The sequence below is a fragment of the Ciconia boyciana genome, chromosome 5 (assembly GCF_034638445.1).
Source record: "Ciconia boyciana chromosome 5, ASM3463844v1, whole genome shotgun sequence".
Taxonomy (NCBI): Eukaryota; Metazoa; Chordata; class Aves; order Ciconiiformes; family Ciconiidae; genus Ciconia; species Ciconia boyciana.
This window is the reverse complement of record NC_132938.1, coordinates 49,205,307-49,226,605: the sequence shown is the minus strand read 5'-3', so window position 1 is coordinate 49,226,605 and position 21,299 is coordinate 49,205,307. Positions and strand designations below refer to the sequence as shown.

At 40.8% G+C, this 21,299-nt stretch overlaps 2 protein-coding genes across 3 annotated transcripts in view; one reads left to right on the top strand and one right to left on the bottom strand.

Moving 5' to 3' along the window:
• The window catches only part of PLRG1 (pleiotropic regulator 1), a 20,384-nt gene extending 11,863 nt beyond the window's left edge, over positions 1-8,521 (bottom strand). The window contains exons 1-7 of one of the 2 annotated variants that reach the window (XM_072862254.1): positions 8,425-8,521; positions 6,402-6,508; positions 6,020-6,162; positions 4,913-4,966; positions 3,199-3,292; positions 2,673-2,763; positions 2,375-2,476 (exon numbers count right to left, since the gene is read on the bottom strand). In XM_072862254.1, the coding sequence (XP_072718355.1) occupies positions 2,375-2,476; positions 2,673-2,763; positions 3,199-3,292; positions 4,913-4,966; positions 6,020-6,162; positions 6,402-6,508; positions 8,425-8,433 (600 nt within the window). In that variant the 5' untranslated portion in view covers positions 8,434-8,521. Of the gene's footprint in view, positions 1-2,374; positions 2,477-2,672; positions 2,764-3,198; positions 3,293-4,912; positions 4,967-6,019; positions 6,163-6,401; positions 6,509-8,207; positions 8,353-8,424 lie in introns of those variants that run through there. The other variant, XM_072862255.1, reaches the window with a different exon arrangement.
• Positions 8,432-21,299, top strand: FGB (fibrinogen beta chain). Its single transcript, XM_072863397.1, has 9 exons — positions 8,432-8,516; positions 14,198-14,217; positions 15,521-15,724; positions 16,989-17,172; positions 17,765-17,992; positions 18,608-18,721; positions 19,282-19,404; positions 19,589-19,874; positions 20,776-21,299. The coding sequence occupies exons 1-9, from the start codon at positions 8,432-8,434 to the stop codon at positions 21,002-21,004; spliced, it is 1,473 nt and encodes a 490-aa protein (XP_072719498.1). The 3' UTR covers positions 21,005-21,299.

Below are 21,299 nucleotides of genomic sequence, written 5' to 3'. Positions count from 1 at the left end.
GGATATTAGGAAAAATTTATTTACTGAAAGGGTGGTCAAGCATTGGAACAGGCTGCCCAGAGAGGTGGTGGAGTCACCATCCCTGGAGGAGTTCAAAAAACGTGTAGATGTGGCACTTCAGGACATGGTTTAGTAGGCATGGAGGTGCTGGGTTGACAGTTGGACTAGATCTTAGATGTCTTTTCCAACCTTAATGATTCTATCATTCTATGAAACCCATATTTGGTGTTCCAGCTATGCTTCTACTTCTGAGTTGCTTGAACAAGCTTTTGTCCTGTTGATTTTGACAGCAAACCTCCAGTAAAACTGCTGATATGTAGAATTAGTACAGTGACTTGAATTGTATTTACATTCACTCTCTCTGAAAAGAAAGTCCTCCTAACAGGTAGTCCTTTTTCATTTGTTTACCTTAAATCCCTCATGGGTTTATTTTGATGCCATTCTTTTCAAATGACATTTGCCTTGATTTTTATATAGAGCATGTTCTAATACTACTGTATTTAGAAAACCTGGTTGACATGCTGGAGGGAATGGATGCCATCCAGAGGGAACTTGACAGGCTTGAGAGGTGGGCCCGTGCAAACCTCCTGAAGTTCAACTAGTCCAAGTGCAAGGTCCTGCACGTGAGTCGGGGAAATCCCAAGCACAAATACAGGATGGGCAGAGAATGGATTGAGAGCAGCCCTGAGGAGAAGGACTTGGGGGTGTTGGTTGATGAGAAGCTCAGTGTAACCCAGCAACGTGCGCCTGCAGCCCAGAAAGCCAACCATATCTTAGGCTGCATCAAAAGAAGCACGACCAGCAGGTTGAGGGAGGTGATTCTGCCCCTCTACTCGGCTTTAGTGAGACCCCACCTGGAGTACTGCGTTCAGCTCTGGGGCCCCAACATAATAAGGACATGGACCTGTTGGAGTGAGTCCAGAGCAGGGCCACAAAGATGATCAGAGGGCTGGAGCACCTCTCCTATGAAGACAGGCTGAGAGAGTTGGGGTTGTTCAGCCTGGAGAAGAGAAGGCTGCAGGGAGACCTTATAGCAGCCTTCCAGTACCCGAAGAAGGCCTACAAGAAAGCTGGAGAGGGACTTTTTACAAGGGCATGTAGTGATAGGACAAGGGGCAGTGGCTTTAAACTCAAAGAGGGTAGATTTAGATTGGACATAAGGAAGAAATTCTTCACTATGAGGGTGGTGAGGCACTGGAAGAGGTTGCCCAGAGAAGTTGTGGATGCCCCATCCCTGGAAGTGTTCAAGGCCAGGTTGGATGGGGCTTTGAGCAACCTGGTCTAGTGGAAGGTGTCCCTGCCCATGGCAGGGGGTTTGAAACTAGATGATCTTTAAGGTCCCTTCCAACCCAAACCATTCTATGATTCTATGATATATTCCTTTGAGCTCAAGTGTTTTTCAAAAAACTACTTTTCAAAATTATCCCTAAAACTTATGACTAATACGGCATTCAGGACTCTTCTGAAGATCTAAACACCTACACATGGTGCTATATTTAGATGAGCAGTGCTATAACAATACAATTCTGATACTAGAGCATGAGATTTTTAAATATCAGGAAAGCCTGACATTCCTAAAATAATATTCACCCTTTCTCAGACAAAATATGAAATTGCTTAAATTTCATAGTAAGAATCAGCCCCTTAGGAAAAAGAGTACACATTCAAACAGATGCACCTGAAAAGTTAAAGGGATCTGAACCAATACATATGCTTAGAGATTTTCCCTTCAACTCAGCTACCCTGCCATACTCGTCACCAAAATGTTTAAAGATGGTATGAGATTTTGGGGAAACAGCTATTATTACTCCCTAAGAAAATTAAAAGGCAAATTAGACTAATTCAAAAGCAAGACTAGAAGTCAAGCAATCTATATTGCAGAGATAATTAGTAATTATTCAGCTTTTTTCCCCCCATTTTCATAGCAAGTAAAAGAAGTCTGGCTGACTCAGACACTGACTGCCTTTAAGTGTTTTTGGAGACAATTTCATTACGTTAACATTGCTAGAGTATTTCTTTAACATGTTATTAGTTTCAAATTTTGCACCTTGTCTTTGAGTTCCTCTACCAAAGAATCTGACTAGAAAAGAAAAAACTCTTCAATGAATTAACATACTACAGCTAAACCTACATAAACAAAAGGGTAATATTAATACTATTCACAAAATAATTTGCTAAATAGAATTTAAAAAGTTTGTAATCCTATCTCTTTGTTATTTAAGGAGAGTGTGCGTATACAACTTAATTGTGATCATTTTTCATTTGATTTCATTTTTGTGAATGAGAAGCAAAAATTATGTTTTGAGGTCTTTATAGAACATAAAATATTCATTTACTTTCATATACATGTTCATGCCATACATTTGTAACTTACTCTGTACAGTTTCCAAGGCGGATGCCACTGAGGTTTGGGCATGGTTGGAGCCTTCTTTGCCATTAGTGCAGAATTTTTGTTTCCCCCAGCTTCCACCATAGCCTGTAAGTTAAAAGGAAGGTTACTCTTACACTTTATAACTTACCTCTTTGCCTAAAACTTAAAGCCTTCTCGCTCTGACATCTCAACACTGATTAAATTTAGTCAGTCAGGAGATCTCCACACAACACACAAACGAATCCAGAAGCAATCTGGTGAACACTACATACTTTTCACATTAGATGTGCAACAAACTCACCACAGACATCCCAGGAGGCTGCGAACGCTCAGATATTCCAGCATGCCTGTAAATATCACCCACGCCAGCAGCTGTCCGATTTGCATCCAGCCTAGGTTAAATGAAAATGGTTGATGACTGGAACCAATTTTGTCTTTCACTAAGTAAGTGATAAGGTACCACAGGGCTGCATCCAGTCGAGTGCTGTACACCTCCAAGGATGGAGACTCCACAACCTCTCTGGGCAATCTGTTCCAGTGCCTGACCACCTCAAGGTAAGAGACACCTGCAAACAAAGCCCCACTTTTTCCTCTTTTATCTAAAGAGAATTTCCCTTGTTCCAACTTCTGCCCATTGCCTCTCATGACATCCAAGAAAAAAAAAGTGTACAGAAAAATGATGCCTGGTCACACTAAAAGTAGTTTCTTTAAACATTTTATAAATTAGAATATTCAAAATACTCAAAGTAGCTCTTATCCTGACTTCTGTGTTTTGCCTTGAAATTCCCATAGATTACAAAAGTGTTAATGAAGTAACATAGCAGTACCTGGACTGAGAAGCAGGAAGAGCTACGGCTAAGGACTGTGCTGCAGATTCACTAGGCATCCTCTGGACCTTAGTATCTGCTGTGAGAGCCACACCTTGAAAAAAAAAAAACAACACAGCAAAAGCAAAGACAACTCTATTAAAAAGAAAATCCAGAAAAGTATATTATATTAACACATATAGACACATACACCTGCAAACAAGAGCTTGTCTCACCCCTGTAATATTAAATCCCATTATTCAGTGACATTATCTTCCACATGCAAGTCAAATCTACTGATATTTTTATTTTGGCCCAAATCCTTCCCATCTTAATTCTATTACATATGTAGGTACACAATTTCTAGAGCAGAAAATGGTATGATTCTGTCATCGGAAACAAAAAAGGTTAACTAGGAGCAGCGTCCATCTTTTTATCCAGCTTCAACTACTATGGAAATGCAAACATCACAAAAATAAACATGACCTTGAGAAGTATTTGCTAACTTAGGCCCTTTAGTGCAGTTTATTATGCCATCCCTATGTAGTGGTTGGCATCATACAGTGGTGCCAGAACTACAAAAGGTTTAGCACTACTGAAGAGAGAATTTCAGACTACAACTTATAATTTATAACCTCATCCTAACAACAGCAGATCCCTTTTTAAAAAAAAAAATCTAAAAACTCTTTGCAAAGTGTAGTTTTGGTGCAGACTGGTGAATTTATTCCACTCCCATTTCTCTATTTCTTTTCCTAACCAAAGCTCTGACAGTTGACAACAAAGACAATATTTGGGTGAGATGCCCAGGTTAAAACAAGAAACAACAATGAAAGAAATCTGATTTAATAGAATCAGATATGTCATGGTTAAAACAGAACACTGAACTTGAGGAAACCCTGTGAGCATGTCTTGTCCCCACAGTTAGTCAACTATGCGCATTTTTTTTAATGGCTGAGGGTCCACTGAACACTCACATTTGTTAAATTACAAATCAAGCCACAACACATTTCCCACTATACCTGCATTAAACTGAGGCACTAACAGTAAAAGATCAACAGCTAAAACTAAACTGCTACAAGGAAAGAGCAGGACTGATCAATAACAGTGACAATTAGCAATGGCCAATGTAACAACACAGAAACATAACCCAAGTACAGACAAAACCAAATGACACTAAAATTATTAGACCCTAATGTCTCTCTCTCAGAGCAAGGTGGTGATACCTACACCTTTCTGCTCTGGTAATGAAAAGCAGGATACATTCCCTCTTTTCATTCACCTCCTTCTAGCTGGAACCCCCCCTTCTTGTTCACAACAAAATTCTAAGAGCAACTCTGCCACAGCAGTGGAGGCACCAGGGATCTGTGGGTCTCAGCAAGCTCTCCAAGAGAAAGGGGACCACAATATCAGAGAGGGGATTCCTAGAACATTTTTGTGATGATGTTACCACAGGAGATGACATCTCAGAGAAATGAATGACCACCTCACAGCAAGCTCAAATCCACTGAGGCTTAGTGAGAAGATACTGTATCTGTACCTAAATCCTCCTCCTACCCCAGAACATTTATCAGCCACAAAACTCTCTGCATCAATACGATGAAAGACTTCAATAGCATTTCCTACAACTATCAGCTATGGATTCACAGCAAGAAGCCTGCTCCTGCTAGGATGGAGGATGCCTAGTTCTTACAGGAAGGCAAAAATCCCAGGCAAACACTCACAGAATTTTACTTACCGGGACCAGGTGGGTATGGATGTGTACCAGTTATCAAATATTCAAGTTCTTGTCCTAAAAAGCAACAAAATGTCATATTAATAATTACACTTTATACTGCACTGCAAATGATGCACTCTTAACAGGAAATACAAGAAAACAGAGCAGGTCATACATGGAAGTGATTGCTGGTTTCTCCTGCTAATGTATTACACTTAGACATTTTTTATTTTAATTAATTTAATTTGTTCTGTTTACGTCAGTTTTCTAAAACTCAAGAGTAAAACACAACATTTTTAAAATGGTGATGACACTTGTTATCAAGAGGGACTCTCAAGAGAAAAATCTTCATACTGCCAAAGATGCCTTTTGAAGTAGGTATCATTGAAAAGGATTCAAGTACACAAATAGCATGGGTGTCTGAAACCTAAGCTAGTCAAGACAATTGATTGTATGTGGGAAAAGAAAAAGGTTCTTTTCTTAAAAAATTTTTTATCATCTCTCAACACCTTTTAATCTCAGAATGCTTCTAAATAAAGTAACTTGAAAAAAAAATCTCAACTAAAATAAGGTGGCATTTGGCATTCCTTAGAAGAGAAGTTTCTGCATGGGATCTACACAATACATACATGTTTTATATATAAACGAAACATAAGCTGAAAAAAACCCCAGATTTAATATAAAGAGTTTTCTGGTTTAATAGTTGCACAGCTAAAGGAAGTCTGAAAAAAAAAAATCTATGAAACAAAATAAAAAAAGCCCAACAACAAAAGAGCATGTCCTTGACCATCATGAACTTGTAAAAAGGAGAAATACATTACTGATCTTTCTCTTTCTAACACCTAAGCACACACTAGTGTTACTGTAAAAATTACTTGTTTTACTAATGAGTTACTGTCAAAAATTCACAGCATCCTATTACTCCTTTGGAAAAACAAACTTCTTCCTTGTTCTGATTCACTTACTTTCTGCGGATCCTAGCAAGAAAAATACCAAACAATGAAAAAATGGTATTTTGATTTCCGTCTTTATCTCTGATGGATTAACATTGGACTGCATTCTTCAGATTTTATAGCAGTAAAACTGTCACAAAAGAAAGGACAAATATACCACTAAGAGCACACTAACCTTGATTCCCAGAATACTGTTTGTGTCCATAAGGATCCCCGGTGTTTGGGCCTCCTTTCTCTCTCAAGTTTTCTTTAAGAGTAGGCATGTGTAACACTGACCCATACTCTGTACGCAGCTTGACTGCCATCTTTACTTTGTGACTGTTGGAAGAGTAAATCGTAATACTGATTAAACCCCAATTTCCGAATTGTTATTAAGTTTTAAAATATTTTAAAGAAAGTTTTATACAACTAACTTTACAATTCTAATATTTTTTCTTCCCTCAAGACTACACTGTTGACTCTACAGAAACATCTGAACTTCTGACCTGGATAGAGCTGCCACTAACATAATTAAAAACTTTGAGGTATACCAGTAATTCACTGATTGCAGTACTTACCTTTCTTCATCTAATGGGATAGGCTTGGCATTATCAGCTACAAACATATCATGGGTTCTCTTCAAAGATCTGAACACAAGTGTGTGCACAGAATGCTTTTGGACTTCCTAAAATAAATAAAAGAATATTTAAATACATTTGGACATAACTAAATGAAAAACTGAAAATGGAAACATAAATTGAACTGAGTAGCAATTCCAGACTTCAGTACTGTTAGATGATACAGCACTATTTAGTTCACAGAAAACACCGCTGCTCTTGGAAACTAAAAAATTAAGTTTATCTGTTAAGTGTTTTAATTCAGTGTTTACTCAAAATAACACTCCCTTTCTTGGAAACTGCCAAGACTTTGAAAACCAAGCCAAAAACTTTGATCAAACTTCCTGCACTGGCATCTACATGACAAATCCATGAGCGTGCAAGCTTCTTCCCTCATGCTTTCCAGTTCTGTTTTCATAGTTAGGCAATAAAGTAACCAATTCTGAAAACATTCCTGTAAATTTTATTTCACTACCACCATAAAAAGAACAGGAGCAATCATCAGTTTCTGTGCACAGTGTCACTTTACGTAAGCATGGCACGGTTTACTGAGATAAAACTTGGGATCAAACATGACCAAACTTGTTTTCCTTTTATAAGTTTTATTTGTTACTAAAAATCAAAACATACTTTAAATCTCATTCAGGAACTAACAAGCAGCATTAAAAAGCTGTTAACTTATACAGAATATTTGTTTATCAACAGCACAATTCATTTTTTTATGAATATTTTCCTCCTAATGGACAAAAAAATCATTAGAAATCTCAGCCTACTTGCTTAGGTACAAAACCAAACTCTCTGCATGACTGTATTTGTTCTGTATGTCATACAATGACAAGAAACTGGAAGCCACATTAATAACTTTTGGCATTGGATATCACTCAGCTGCCCAGTCTCCAAGATTCCTTACACAGATGTTTTCCCTGTTAAGCACTTTGTAGGTTCTGTTTTCCTGCCCTGGAAGCTGTCCACTCACCCACCCATTTTGTGATGGCTGTTACCCTCCTAACTCAGTAGCACCTACACAAAGTTTTTTGCGCTGGCTCACTGAGCTCCTGCAAGCTCCAGGTATTAAGTGAAAAACAACCCCATGCATTTGGAATTGGGTTAAGAATTTCATACAACTGGAGAAAGAAATAAGAATTACAGTAGCTAATTACTATTCAACAACAGCAGCTGTTGAAATCAGCACACGAGTAGTAGATAACACAATGCCTCCCCAATAGGGAAGAACCATCTGCAAATATTTTTTGACAGAGACACCACTCTGCAAAAAACAGCTAGTAGCATTATGTGGGGCAGCAGCCTTTGCATCTCCTTCCATGCTCCTGACAACACCACTTGCTTTTAGAAGTGCATGATATTCACCCCACACTAACTATTCCACAGCGTATAAAAGCAGTGGCCTTCTCCCAAGCTTTACTTCCAAACTCTCGCAAAAAAGCTACCGTTTTCTTGACTAGCTGACAAAGCCAGTAAGGCACCGAAGGTTGGGCATCACAGCGTCACCTCCCCAGCAGCAATTCCGTATCCGGCGTAGCAAAGCAAAACTGCCGCCTGCTACTTACTCCCGCCCCAGACCCACAGAGCCCATGGACCCGCACGGCGGCCCGCGCGATGCAGAGGCCACAGCCCTCAGACCGGCGAGAAACACCCCTGCCGCTTCCTGCGCCCAACTCGCTGTCCCCCGGGGCGACCTGGGCACGGGCTGGGGCTAGGAAGGCGGAGGGACCGCCATGGCCTATCCCCACAGCGGCGCCTTCGTACCAAGGGGGAAGTGAGGGTGGGGGGTGCGGTGCGGTGCGGCGCTCGGTGGTCCGCTCACGGCTTTCCCCCGCGGCCCGGCCCCCTCACGGGCCCAATCCGCCCCGCTGCCCCGGCAGCGCTCCTTAGTCTCGCCCGGGCGCCCCAACGGCGAAGCAGAGAGGAGGCGAGGGGCCCAGCGGCGGGCGGGCGGGCCAGCCACCGCCCACAACCACCTCACCTCCACCATGGCGCCAGCGAGCCCCCACCACCACAGCTCTCGACGGACCGCTATGGAGGTGCTTCCGCCGCCTGCCCCGCGCCGCACCGGAAGTGGCGCGTCGCGAGCGCGCAGGCACGAAGACGCACGCGAGGGAGGGGTTAGGTAAATGAAGAGGGGGCGTGGCCGAGCGCGGGGGGGCGGGGCTTACCAACACCCTCGCGGCGGGCTGGGGGTCGCGGGTTCGAGCCCCGCGGGCGCGGGCGGGGCGTGGGGTCCGGCGGGGGAGCGGCGCCCATGCGGGACACTTGGGGGCGGCCCCCCCAAGCGCCGTCCCCCGCGAGGAGAGGGCTGCAGTGGCGGGTAGCGCCCAGAAGAGCGCAGCAGTCAGCTTTCTGACAGGCACCGGGTGTTTTACTAAGCCTGCCCCGGCGTGATGCGGCAGTAGATGACGTCTGTGCTATGGTTCCCCATGCTGAGGGGCTGGGTGTGCTCTGGTCAGCCTGACTTTGTAGAACTCCTTGGCCTTTGCAATTGTTTTGGGTCGTGCAGCTACAGCTTTTAAGTGTTGTTTTCTTCGTGAGTTCTCAAGGATAAGGCCTGTTCAGGGAACCACACAAAATGAGGGGAACGTGGGAAAACAGTCCCAGGACTGAAATGCAACCTCTAAACAAGAGAAGACAGTGTGATATGGGCTGCTAACCGTTATACCTGGTAACTGCCTTTTGGAAAAAGTATCTTTAGTTTAGGTCCCCAGGACCTCCTTTCAATGAAGACTGAAGTTGTGCATGAAGGAGCTGGCAACCCCTGCATCTCATGGCACGGCGCACGTTGTGATAATTCTTTTCAAAATGTATCCTGATACTCCGGCAGATTTTTCACGTGTCTTGATAAGCAGAATAACCAAATGCATACATGCAAATTGCAAATAGGCACCTACTTTCTTCACATACACTCACCTGCTCTTAAATTCAGGAAGTCTTGTCCTTGAGCTAAAGCTGGGATTTGGCAAGCACAGCTTTTGCAGCCCCACCATCATGTTGCTCTTCTTTACCACTACACCAGCCACTTACTATGTCTGTCTGTGTGCCTGAGCTGCCAACAGTTTGCGAACTGATTTGAGCTAAAAATAATCCAGTGCAACATCTGTTGGTTCAAACCTGTCCTCTCTATTAGCCACAGGATGGCATTATCCTGGGATTATTTCTGCAAATTGCCTGCTTGACATAATGACCATCTCTTCTCTTTTCTGGAGCTGATGGATCGTTTCTGGTGGCTGCACTGGTGGTTTATATTTAGTTATTTGAGATACAGTGATAGCTAGAAATGTGCTCCAAGTGGCTTCGACCCCCAGTTCCTGGTCTAGGGTGAGATGTCCATTACGTTGTGCCACCAACAGCAGAGGAGCATTGCCAGCTCGGTTTCAAGCCAAGCCAGCCAGGTTTCATGTTTAACATGAGGACCTATTTTGGTAGTCCCACTGGTGATGCTGGGGATCCCCATTGGGTTTCAGAGCCTCCGGTAAAGGTCAGCACGGCACCTCGAGGAGGGGGAGCATCGTCTGGCCTTGCTTAAATTGCAACCTAAAGTGCAAACTCCACGGGGCAGTGTGTTAAAATGGGGCAAGTCTGTTGCGTCCGCCCGGGCTGGTGAGTTAGATTGAAGATACACGAGGTTTAAAAGGAGATATGGGGGCAAGGGATTTCAAACAGGGGTTTTTTTTAAGTTTACACACAGAGTAATGTGTGCCTGGTGACTGGTTGGGGGACTGATTGGTGGATTTGATGTGTGGAAATGGTTTAAGGGCTAATCTCTGGCAACATACAAAGTATCATGATACAGTTGTTTCCTTTCTATTGTCTGTTGAAAGAAATCAGGCTTATTTTTACTGCCTTTTTAAAGGAAAGCAAATTTGAAATACAGATGCTTGTAGCAGTCCAAGAAAAAAATTCTCCATTTATGTTTTGTAAGAAAACTTCACTCATATGTGCTGTTCATTACTGTTATTATTAGTGTTCACCCTGGCCCTGTAGTTGTTCTCATTTTTTTACAAGTAAACATTCCCCTCAGAAATTTATAATCTCAGTTTATTTCCTGGTGTCCTTGTAATGCTTTAGAAAATCAGAGGACAAATTAATCTCTGTAATGATTTCATTTTTTCTAGAAGATTTAGTCTAAGGTGAAATTTAGTCCCAAAACTTCAGTAAATCACGTCAGCAGCATTAATTAGAATATGCACTTTATCAATTTTTTTGTTATATGCAGCTGTTTGATGTCTTCTTGCATGTCAGCTACATCTGCAATTCTCGAAATAACAAACTATGTAATTTTTTATAAATCACTACTTAGAAGAAGTGACTAGAAGGTTGCACGTGCTTTTAGTGCTGTTTTAAGGCCAAAGTGAACAGCTCCACTCATTAATGTTAAAGAACTTGCTTGCTCCCAGAACAGGAAGATAGTATTAATTCTCACTTACAAGAAACCTTTTAAGTAATATTTGTTACCGGTAAAAGCAAGAAATGAGGATGTTCATCTCTGGTGAGATGAACATTTAAGTTTACAGTATCCTTTTCACAGTATGACACTATTACACCACTAGTTGTTTAAAAGGACATTTCTAAATCAACTGCTATTTTTAAATTCAATTTAGTAAACACTGTAGCTCATCGTGGCCCAAGAAGGTTCTGTTCCGCCACCCCAGGACCGCCTTGGGAGGCACATTAATCTCTGAAGAGCCATGATCCAGCGACCGTGACTGGTCCGACGGGGGTTTGTGTAAAGAGGGTTGCACCACTGGCAGACACGTCGGCACAACAAACACAAGGGGCAGCAAGCAAATAGTCAGTCTTAAAAACACACACATACGCCTCTGCCAGTAAGTGCCTTTTCAGTACAAAAATACTGTACAAAGTGATGCCCTGGAACACTGTCGGGTCCATGTTGTATTATTACAGTTCCTAACAGCATGTGTGTTGTGGTATCACTACCACGTTAAGTCCGGGAACGGCTTCTCATTAACCATATGAGTTGGAGGAGGGAACATGAAGGAAAAAAAATTAGGTGTCCTGTTTTGAAGAGAAAGCCTCTTTGATATAATTTTCAGAAGAAATTTAAGCCATGGCTTTGGTTGTTCATAAGGCTTCATTCAGTCCTTAGAAAGTGTCGGCCTAACTGTAATGGTTGCAAGCATGAGAGAAAAATCACATCTCATAACCAGCATGCTAATTAACATAGATTAAGTTCTGCTGCCAAAATGTTTTTCTATATACGCATATGTTTGCCAGTATAGATTGCTCTGTATGCAGTTCCAGATTTGGACTGTTTTTTTGCTGATAAAACTCTCCAGGCAAAGCCTTTGCGGCATAGACAAGGCCTCCACTTACCAGATGAGCGGTCGCACGATCCCCATCCTGGGGTGTCTGCTCATTTGACATAAAGCCACAAACCCGCTGTGGTATGACATACGCGTGTGGTTCATGGTAAATCCCCAGGGACACACAACCACCCAACTCTCTTGGGGAAGCCAATGAGAAGTACTGGAGCTGGGAGGGTCAAAGGCTGAGTTTCAAAGGGGAAATCCCATTTCTGAAGTTGAAACCTGGGGGTTTCCCATCCTGGGACTCTGCAGCAGGCTTGGGGGCCCCCGTGCCAACCCCTGCCATCCGGTCCCCGACACAGACGCAGCCACGTTTCTTCATAGGGGGGTGAAGAGTAGATAATGCCTGAAGAAGGACACCGTAAGTTACTGCAGAACGTAGTGATGGTTTCAGAATGGATTTAGGGCAAATATTGTACATTTAATTAAGATTTGTTTGGACTGAGCCAGGATAATTTAAGAGTAAGTTTCTAGCTCAGGACTAGTGAGACCTTGGTTTATTTCCATCGTACCATGAGCTACCCGTAAGCCCTGGGCAAGGGTTCAGCATCACTATGTCCCTTCCTTATACATAACATGAAGGTGGCTGAACTTCCCTCAGAGGTACATGGGAGTAAAACTGCATTTAAGGTTAGGAGATGCCCAGAATCAGTGATAATATCTTGGCTATCATCTTTAAGTGGAAATAACACGTTAACAATGTCAGTTCTGGCCTTAGGCGGATTTCTTTAATGCCTGTAGGGAGAAGTTTGTGTTCTTCCAAATCTAATAGTGCTGGTGATATCCTCATGCAAGGGTTCAAATTCAGTGGAGTAAGAGCTCCTTGAGCCATGGCTGATTTTGGTCCAAGCTGTTTAATAATTAAACCACTCAGGTTAAACAGTTTTCATATTTTGGAAATCTCCATTTAGTTTACAAGAACTCTGACAACAGCACGAATACAGGAAAAAGGCCTAAACCAAGCAATTTTAGCTGTTCTCATCTCTGTTTATCACAAAATCTCCCGCTCCATCAAGTTGGTCTTTGAAATGGAACCTCAGCCCATGGTTTGCATCTCTTCATGTCTTCAGACATTGATATGAATGACTTCACAAAAGTGTGCTGGCCCTCGCTTGGCACATTTTATTTAATTCAGTATATTATGATCATTTACAATGCGCAAGAAAATCACAGGATATGCAGTCACTGACATGTTAAAACTCTGCTAATATGAGAGCAGTGATATGCCATATTCTTATAAAGCATCAGAAAGCATGTTTGAGTGTTCCACTATGATTACAAATAATTTCATGCTGTATTCTTTTAAAAGATTATTAAAAATATTTCAATAATGTTTGACATATACTTTTTGTATTAAAAAAGGAAAGCAGCAAATTAATATGTAAAATTTAATTATTTTAATTAATTTACAATGTAATATTTCTAAAGTAATGGAATAGCACTGTTTTATGCTTACAATATTAATCTGATCTTTAATTAGAGCTAAACAATGTTTTCACTCAAAATTATTGATGTAATGAACATAATATACTCTTTTTTTATCTTGTACTTAGAGACCCAAAGGCTTGCATACCTATTCAGGCACCATCAGAACTATTTAGACGAATGTGACAATCTGTATGATGTGAGTTTAATTCGAACTTAATATGATCTTTCTGAAACATTCAAATTTTCAACAGGGAGAAGAAAAAGGAGATGTCACAGACTGTGACATCTGACCATGTTTCTTTTCTTTGGATGTTCACCTTTTTCAGCTTGTGATTTTTGAGAAAATGGTAACCTTGTGTAATCTGAGCAGGAGGTACATTTAAGGATTTAAACATTTATTTGATGCCAGCATCAACAGAGGTCTCTGGGACATGTAGATAAGAGTTGTCCAGAGAAATTGCTCAACAACAAATGTATTCAGGCATGCAGTGAAGAGAAAGGTTGAATATTAACAGAGATGCAGTGATTGCTCAGAAGGGTTGGGTCTATCACTGTCAAGCTGGGAAGTGAGGGTTGCCACCTGTATATATAGGAACAGGGAGGACCTCTCCCTGCCAGAGCTGCTGGTGGGAGAACGTCACTGAGCTGCTCAAGCAAGCCAGCACCATGAAACTGCTCTTGCTCTTCCTGCTCTGTGTTTCCACCGTTAAATCCCGGCGCGTTATTGACTATGACGATGAGGTTGTAATACCGATCATAATTAATAAGAGTAAAAATGATTAATTTTATTTACTTGCATGCATAACTTACTCAGCTTATGTGAGTTAGCTAAGGTAGAAGCTGTGGGGAAAAATGATCCAGTGCATGTTCTTTTTCCGCTTGAAGTGTTCAAATAACCTTTGTATTATTTCTTCATGTACATGTAACTGCACAATAGTTATTTTCTAGTTTAGGATATATTGTATTCCTATTTCTTTTCTTTCTCTATAGGGAATGAAGAATGTATGATGGTAAGATTAGTTATTTAGCTGAATTTATATGAGGATATTAATTTAGCAATGTTGACATATGATGTTGAAGACAATTAATTTGTCAGGTGCAAAAAAGTAGAACTATGTAATTAATCATCTCCTGTCTCAAAGACAGGAAAAACTTTTCTATGGATTCAGTAGACATTGAAAAAAAAATTAACTGCCAGATCATATAGCTTTACATTTGAAATGGAGAGGTAATGACTGTTAAACAAAAAGGCAAACAATGAGGATCGATCTAAAATAACAATTTAACCTATATTTAGTTTTGTTTAAGTAAAATATTCTAATGAGAAACACAATTTATAATCTCAGTACATTTTTTATGTTTTGAAAATCCCTGCAAAAATGAAACAGGTCAGGGTGATCAGAAATGAGATTTTTTTCTGTTATATGATCTAAGCATTTGTGTCTGTACCTTGACTACTGATAAGACTACTATGCTAAATCATTTTCAGCAATTTTGTGATTTCTATGCTGCTTACTTTTGAACCTACTTGAAGCCTCTGATCCTGGATCCTTACAAACATTTGTTATCTGTAGCTAAGTCTGAGTGGGATTGGAGATGGTCGAAGACTTTGATCCGGTTGTTCAAGCAATTAATTCAAATGGTTTAGTTTCAACAACTGCTTAGGAGCAAAGCCTGTTTTCCTTGCTCAGCCTCTTAGACTTTCTTATTTCTGGGAGTGATGGGGAATGTATGCATCAGAGGGAGATCTAAAAGCCTACCCTGAGAGATGTTATTGAATGGGTTTCCTAATTCCGTCAGTTAATAGCTGGCTTGTGGTCTGAGACCTGATGATGTATTTGACTGTGCCCTGATTTTCTGAGACCTTACAAATTTTCCTGTAGCCCAATGAAAAACTGCGACACTGATAACATGATGATGAATATTCTTCTTAGCCCCAAGAATGTCTAATTACTTTTTTTTAATATCCTACTACTTCAAGTTTCACGGTGCTTTGTGCCTCTGAACTATATAAACTTTATTCCTTGGTCAGAATAGACTATTGAAATATTGCTTTGCTTTGGTTTGAAGGCTCTTTAGTTTGTCTATATCTAGGTGGAGGGAGTTTCACAAGTCTTACAAGGGAGGGTGTAGCAATGACTTTTACATAATGTCAGTATAATATTTCCATTATGGCTTTTTTCATTCCATTCCATGGTTTTCTTTGCTGTTTAAAACACTAAAGAGTGCTGAACGGATGCCTCCACCCTGTGCATAGCATTTTACAATAGCTATCCCAGATTCAGAGAGTTTCCTCTCCCCCTGGCTTTGCAGGACGACAGCCCTCAGCCCGGGGTTCGAGGCTACCGACCCCTGGACAAAAGGCGGGAAGCGGCCCCCACGCTCCGACCTGTGGCACCTCCCATCAGCGGAACTGGGTACCAGCCCCGGCCCCCAAAGCAGGCGAAGCCGGGTGACAAGAAAGAACGCATCATCTACCCGGACGCTGGTGGCTGCAAGCATCCTCTAGAGGAGCTGGTGGGTGTCTGCCTGTTGATGCAGCTGATAACAGACTGTCCTTTTCTTCTAGTGTGCCCAACACAGAGTTCTCTTCGCCAAATAAGGGACGGTCGTTCATTTAAAGCAGCCCAACCTTGCATCTTTTTGCTTGAGTTTGGTAGGACTGCATTCAGAAGAGTAATGCCACAGGGTCCGAGGGATTAGTCAGTCAGACAGCCTACAGCGAAGATGGGGAGATGAGATTTGAACCATAAATGAGGAAAGGAAGTATCTGTGGGTTAGCCTGCACTTTCTCTGTTGCTTTGCATAGGTAACTATTAAGGACAGAAAAAAGCTCTGCAGAAGCGCTGGCTTGAATTTCAGATAATCTCAAGGAAACCTAGGGACCAAAAAAAAAACCCCTCCCCTGTTTTTCTTAAAATTTGTTTCAAACCGTAATTATAGTCTACCCTCAGTCACTGCCCCAGCTCTTACAGAAGAGCATGCAAGCATGCTGAGATCTAGCACACTCCTTGCTACCTCGCGGTAGTCTATCACACTGTCCCTGCTGTGCTCTCTGCCAGAAAATGCAAGCCGTAACGGTGCTCAGAGGCATCTCAGTGTCTGAGAGCAAATTTGAGTGTGGAGGTTTCCCACAAATGAAGTCTGTTAAAGCTTAATGAGTACATGATTGTGGTAGAGTCCCACTGCTGCCTGGGGATTTTGGTTCTCAGGGGACTTCAGAATTTCCCACCTCTTTTTAAAACACTGTTGTCTTTGACAGTGCAGCACTTGTTGCAGAAGCAATGGTGCTCAGCTTCTTGAGATGGTAATTTTTTAATGAATCATATGGCCATTTCATGACAGATACATATAACAAGGTGTAGAGAACATGGTTGATTCTCTGAGGCTAGTGAAAGAGGAAAGGGGTAGATACAAACATGCACAGGCACCAGGTAGTTCCTGACAGGCTTTAATCATAGTTCAGGTGACTTAACACCATGGACATTTAACAGTGCAGAAAAGTGAAAAGCAGATAGTGGGCCAAAAAAGTGTGAAGAGCGAGGGCTTCTCCCAAGAGCTTCAACAAGAGAGTTGTCCTGGGGCACTCAGGGCTCCTTCCTGCCCTTCAGGGTGCAGCTTCTTTGTAGAAGTTGAATGTCTTGAGTCCTTATCTAGATGCTTAAATATCTGGTCTCACATTACTAACTATTCAGTGTGTTCAAAGGTATGGCCATTCACTGATGGGATTAGAAACTTTTTATCTTGACTTTTTTTCACAGCCCTTTCTATTTTTTTTAAGGGAGTGCTGTGTCCAACTGGATGTGAGCTGCAAACTACACTGGTAAAACAGGAAAAAAATGTGAAATCAGTTGTTCGAGATCTAAAAGACAAAGTGAGCAAACTGTCTGACACCTCTACAACTTTCTATGAATACGTGACTGTTCTAGACAATAAATTGGTAAAGAGGCAAAACCAAAGAAAAGGTATGCTATTTCTACGTATTATTTGTGTAAATGGTATTGCAGTTCTATTGGTATTGCTACTGTTACTTGTTAATGGGACTTCCTAAAAAAAATTATAAATACAGTGGAATATTTAGCAAAGTAGGGTTCCATGACCATGTCCTCTTAAATCTTAATAAAAAAGTCCTTTGAGAGAGGCAAAGGAATGGATCTCATACTAAGGTAAGATTCATATGAGGCCCCTAAACATAAGGGTCATGTGTTCCCCCCCTACTTGCTTTCCTATGTCCATCCAATCCCTTTATGCCCAGCTCCTGGCTTGACACCATGGCTCCCTGGAAAGAAACTAATTATAGTTCTTTGGCAGAATATAGCACCACTGATAAATCTACTAGCTAGCAAAGAAATAACAATACACATGTACCACTTTCCTGAGAATCTCTGCATAGTTTTTGCACATAGTGGAAAAAGTAAGCAAAAGAAAAGCATATCCTTCCTCCCTGCTAAGGAAAGAAGTGGCTTCTCAAATTGCACTTACAGATTGCTCTTCATTATTTCATAACTGGAAAACATGTTGAAAACTAACCTGCTTTTCATCTCTTTGCTTTTCTAGACAATGATGATGTATTTTCTCAGTACAACACAGAAGTGGAATTGCATTATAATTATATAAAGGATAATCTGGACAATAACATCCCATCTAGTCTCAGGGTCCTCCGTGCAGTTGTGGATTCTTTACACAAAAAGATACAAAACCTGGAAAATGCCATTGCAACCCAGACGGACTACTGCCGTTCCCCATGTGTTGTTTCCTGTAATATTCCAGTGGTTTCAGGCAAAGGTACTCATTTAACTATTATGACATCTCTTCTCCCATTTATATCGCTGTGCAAATTGGTAGATGCATGATTCGATTGGTGTGAATATTCCTCTGAAGCCTGCGTCCTTGATTAGGATAGCAGAAAAGATGGAAGGTGTTCCTAAATGAAAAAAATCTTTTACGAATGCCTGTACTAGTCAGACCAAAGATCCTCTTACCCAATATCAGTCTTCACTAGTGACCAGTAACATTTTAAAGAAATATGTGCTTCAGGGTCTTCGTAAGGTAGAGGTGATACATTTACGACTATCATAGTTGTACCCCTGATTTTTTTCAGTCAAGAAAGGTTTTTCTTTCACAAGCTTGTCTAATTCAAAAAATCATTGAAAAGTACACAGTCTTCCATCACTCAGGTTGAACTTTTAGAAATTCCTATTTGGAAAAGTAGAACAATGCAGGTGCACTGTTCTTTCTTCCCTGATTCTTTCATGTGATGTATCACAGAAATCAAAATGAAAGTAGAAATAGATATATCTTTAACATTGTCCCCTTATAATCAGCAAACTGAAGGGTAAGAAGATTCTTGAGGAAGTTCAGAGCTCTTTCAGTAACAGGCTCTCTGGTTTATTCTTGCAGAATGTGAAGATATTATCAGAAAGGGAGGCGAGACATCCGAAATGTACCTCATCCAGCCAGATCCTTTTATCAGACCATACAGAGTATACTGTGACATGCAAACAGATAATGGAGGTTAGTGTGAAATAACTATGTTGTTAAAATATTAATTAATGTGGATGCTACAAAAAATTCTCAATAGTAATTTGCATTTTATACAAACTCATATGGAGTTATAACTTTTGTAATAACTTGAGAATTAAGTCTGATTGACTTGTTCAGAAAAGTCTTGCTGGTCATCTTCAGATGCACAGTAGGATAATTCTATAATGAAAATGGAAGTAAATTGTTGGGATGGGATTGGTAGATAAAAACATATCGTACTATGACGAGAATGGACAATGTATGAGGGGGCAGGCACAGAGGGCCTGGCTCATTTCTTACCATGCTACTGTGCACTAGACAAAAGACCAGGGCACTCTGTTCAAGTTCTGCTTTTTCCACCTTTCCTTATGAAGCAAGGCGCTACTTGAGTGTGAGTAAAAATGGCAAGGCTGAGCTTGTAAGCAGTGAAAACTCAGACCTGCTGCAAGGAAGCCATATGCTCTGCTCGCCTTAAGATAGAAGAGCTGTATCTTAACATTTCATGCTCCTTTCTCAATGGCAATTTAATCTACATACTGTCTCTCCTGCAGGCTGGACTTTGATTCAGAACCGCCAGGACGGCAGTGTTAATTTCGGAAGAGTATGGGATGAATATAAAAAAGGATTTGGAAATGTTGCGAAGAGCGAAGGGAAGAACTACTGTGATACACCAGGTAAGACGCCAAGCATGAAAGATGAAGAACTCTTCTTACTGAACCTGTTTTCTCGTATTTCTTGAAGCTCTTTGATTTTTTAAAATAACTAATCCACTTCGGCAGACCTATAGGCAAATCATAAAGTTGCCATGAAGTATATTGTGAAGTCTATTTCACAGAGCTCTCACTTGTGGCTCCTCAGGTGAATATTGGCTTGGAAATGATAAGATCAGCCAGCTTACCAAAATCGGGCCCACTGAAGTTTTAATTGAAATGGAGGACTGGGATGGTGATAAAGTAACAGCTCATTACGGAGGTTTCACCATACAGAATGAAGGAAACAAGTATCAGCTTTCAGTTAGTAACTACAAAGGCAATGCAGGCAATGCGCTAATGGAAGGAGCTTCACAGGTGTATGGAGAAAACAGGACAATGACAATTCACAACGGCATGTTCTTCAGTACTTATGACAGAGACAATGATGGATGGTACGTACTTGCATTAGACATTTAAAATAAAAATAGAGCTTAAAATAGAGCTCGATATAGACTATTTCTCTAATTTCCTGTTAGTTTTCACAGTATTTTGTAGTATCTTAAAATATGTTTTATCCCTGCAAGTTACCAGCCAAATGTCCATGCAGTTCCCCTGATGTAGCCAAGGGCAGGTAAAACTATATATTTAGTTAGTGCTGCTCCACAGCCAAGTAAGAAGCAAGCACACTGAATTTTATTGATTCCATGAATGACATTACCATAGACAAATGGGCAAATCTGGATGCAATATATTCATTGTCAGAGAATGATGGTGGCAGTGCTGAGGACCACTGTCTTGCTTAAGTAGGAATATTGGTACTCACTCCAGTAACACATAGTGGGTCCTGAGGAAAGAGATACGTAGCATGTCCTATTTAGAAAACAAAGTTCTGCCTACTCAGAAGACAGGAGCTCAATTGTAAAGTACTTAATTTAGCACTGTAAACTATGTGCTTTGTCTTTATCTTAATACCTGATTACATATTTATGAATAAAGGAATTGTTTAGATTGGGGAAGATGTACAGTTCTCATTGTTTTATATCTTTGAATTGCATTGATACTGCAATTATCATTACGAACTGCAAGTAACTGTAGTTACCAATCGGTAAACTAAAATGACATTCCCAAGGAGATGCACCTACAATTTAATTTGTTTTTCTTAGCTGCTTCACCTTCTAAGTGCACTGTGTAGCACACACTTGTGATGGTCAATGTTTTACAGAAAGTTCAGAGAGGATTTAAAATGTTTATTATGGTTTGAAAATTTCAGTACAGGGACAGGTGTATGTACTCTGTTGATCTGTTTGCTTAGAGTTCATCTGTCACTCTTAACGCTTTCTTTTTCCTCATCAGGTTAACTTCAGATCCAAGAAAACAGTGCTCCAAAGAAGATGGTGGTGGATGGTGGTACAACCGCTGCCACTCAGCCAACCCCAACGGCAGATACTATTGGGGAGGGACCTACAGCTGGGATATGGCAAAACATGGTACAGATGATGGTGTTGTGTGGATGAACTGGAAAGGGTCATGGTATTCAGTGAAGAAGATGAGCATGAAAATCAGGCCATACTTTCCACATTAACCATTATCAAAATGTACAGAATCAGGGATTTTATTTTAATATTTGCACACGGTTATCTTTTTAGGCATGGTATTCAGGCTTGTCTTTACATATGAGAACCAAATATGTATGTACAAGCATATTGTGACCTGAAGTGAAAAGCTATGTCAACTGTAAATCAAAATCTGACCAATGAAAATAATTCACAAGTGTATTTTGTTCCATTTTTCATTTGTTCACAAGACAGAAGTAACTACTATAGAATAATGCTCATAAAAAAGCCCACCCAAACCCAACTTGTTTCACTCTTACAAAG

Coding starts and splice junctions, on each gene's coding strand:
- FGB (XM_072863397.1), top strand. CDS start 8,432: ATGGCGCCAGCGAGCCCCCACCACCACAGCTCTCGACGGACCGCTATG. Junction 14,218..15,520: donor GGAATGAAGAATGTATGATG/GTAAGATTAGTT, acceptor CTGGCTTTGCAG/GACGACAGCCCTCAGCCCGG. Junction 17,993..18,607: donor TCCAGTGGTTTCAGGCAAAG/GTACTCATTTAA, acceptor TTATTCTTGCAG/AATGTGAAGATATTATCAGA.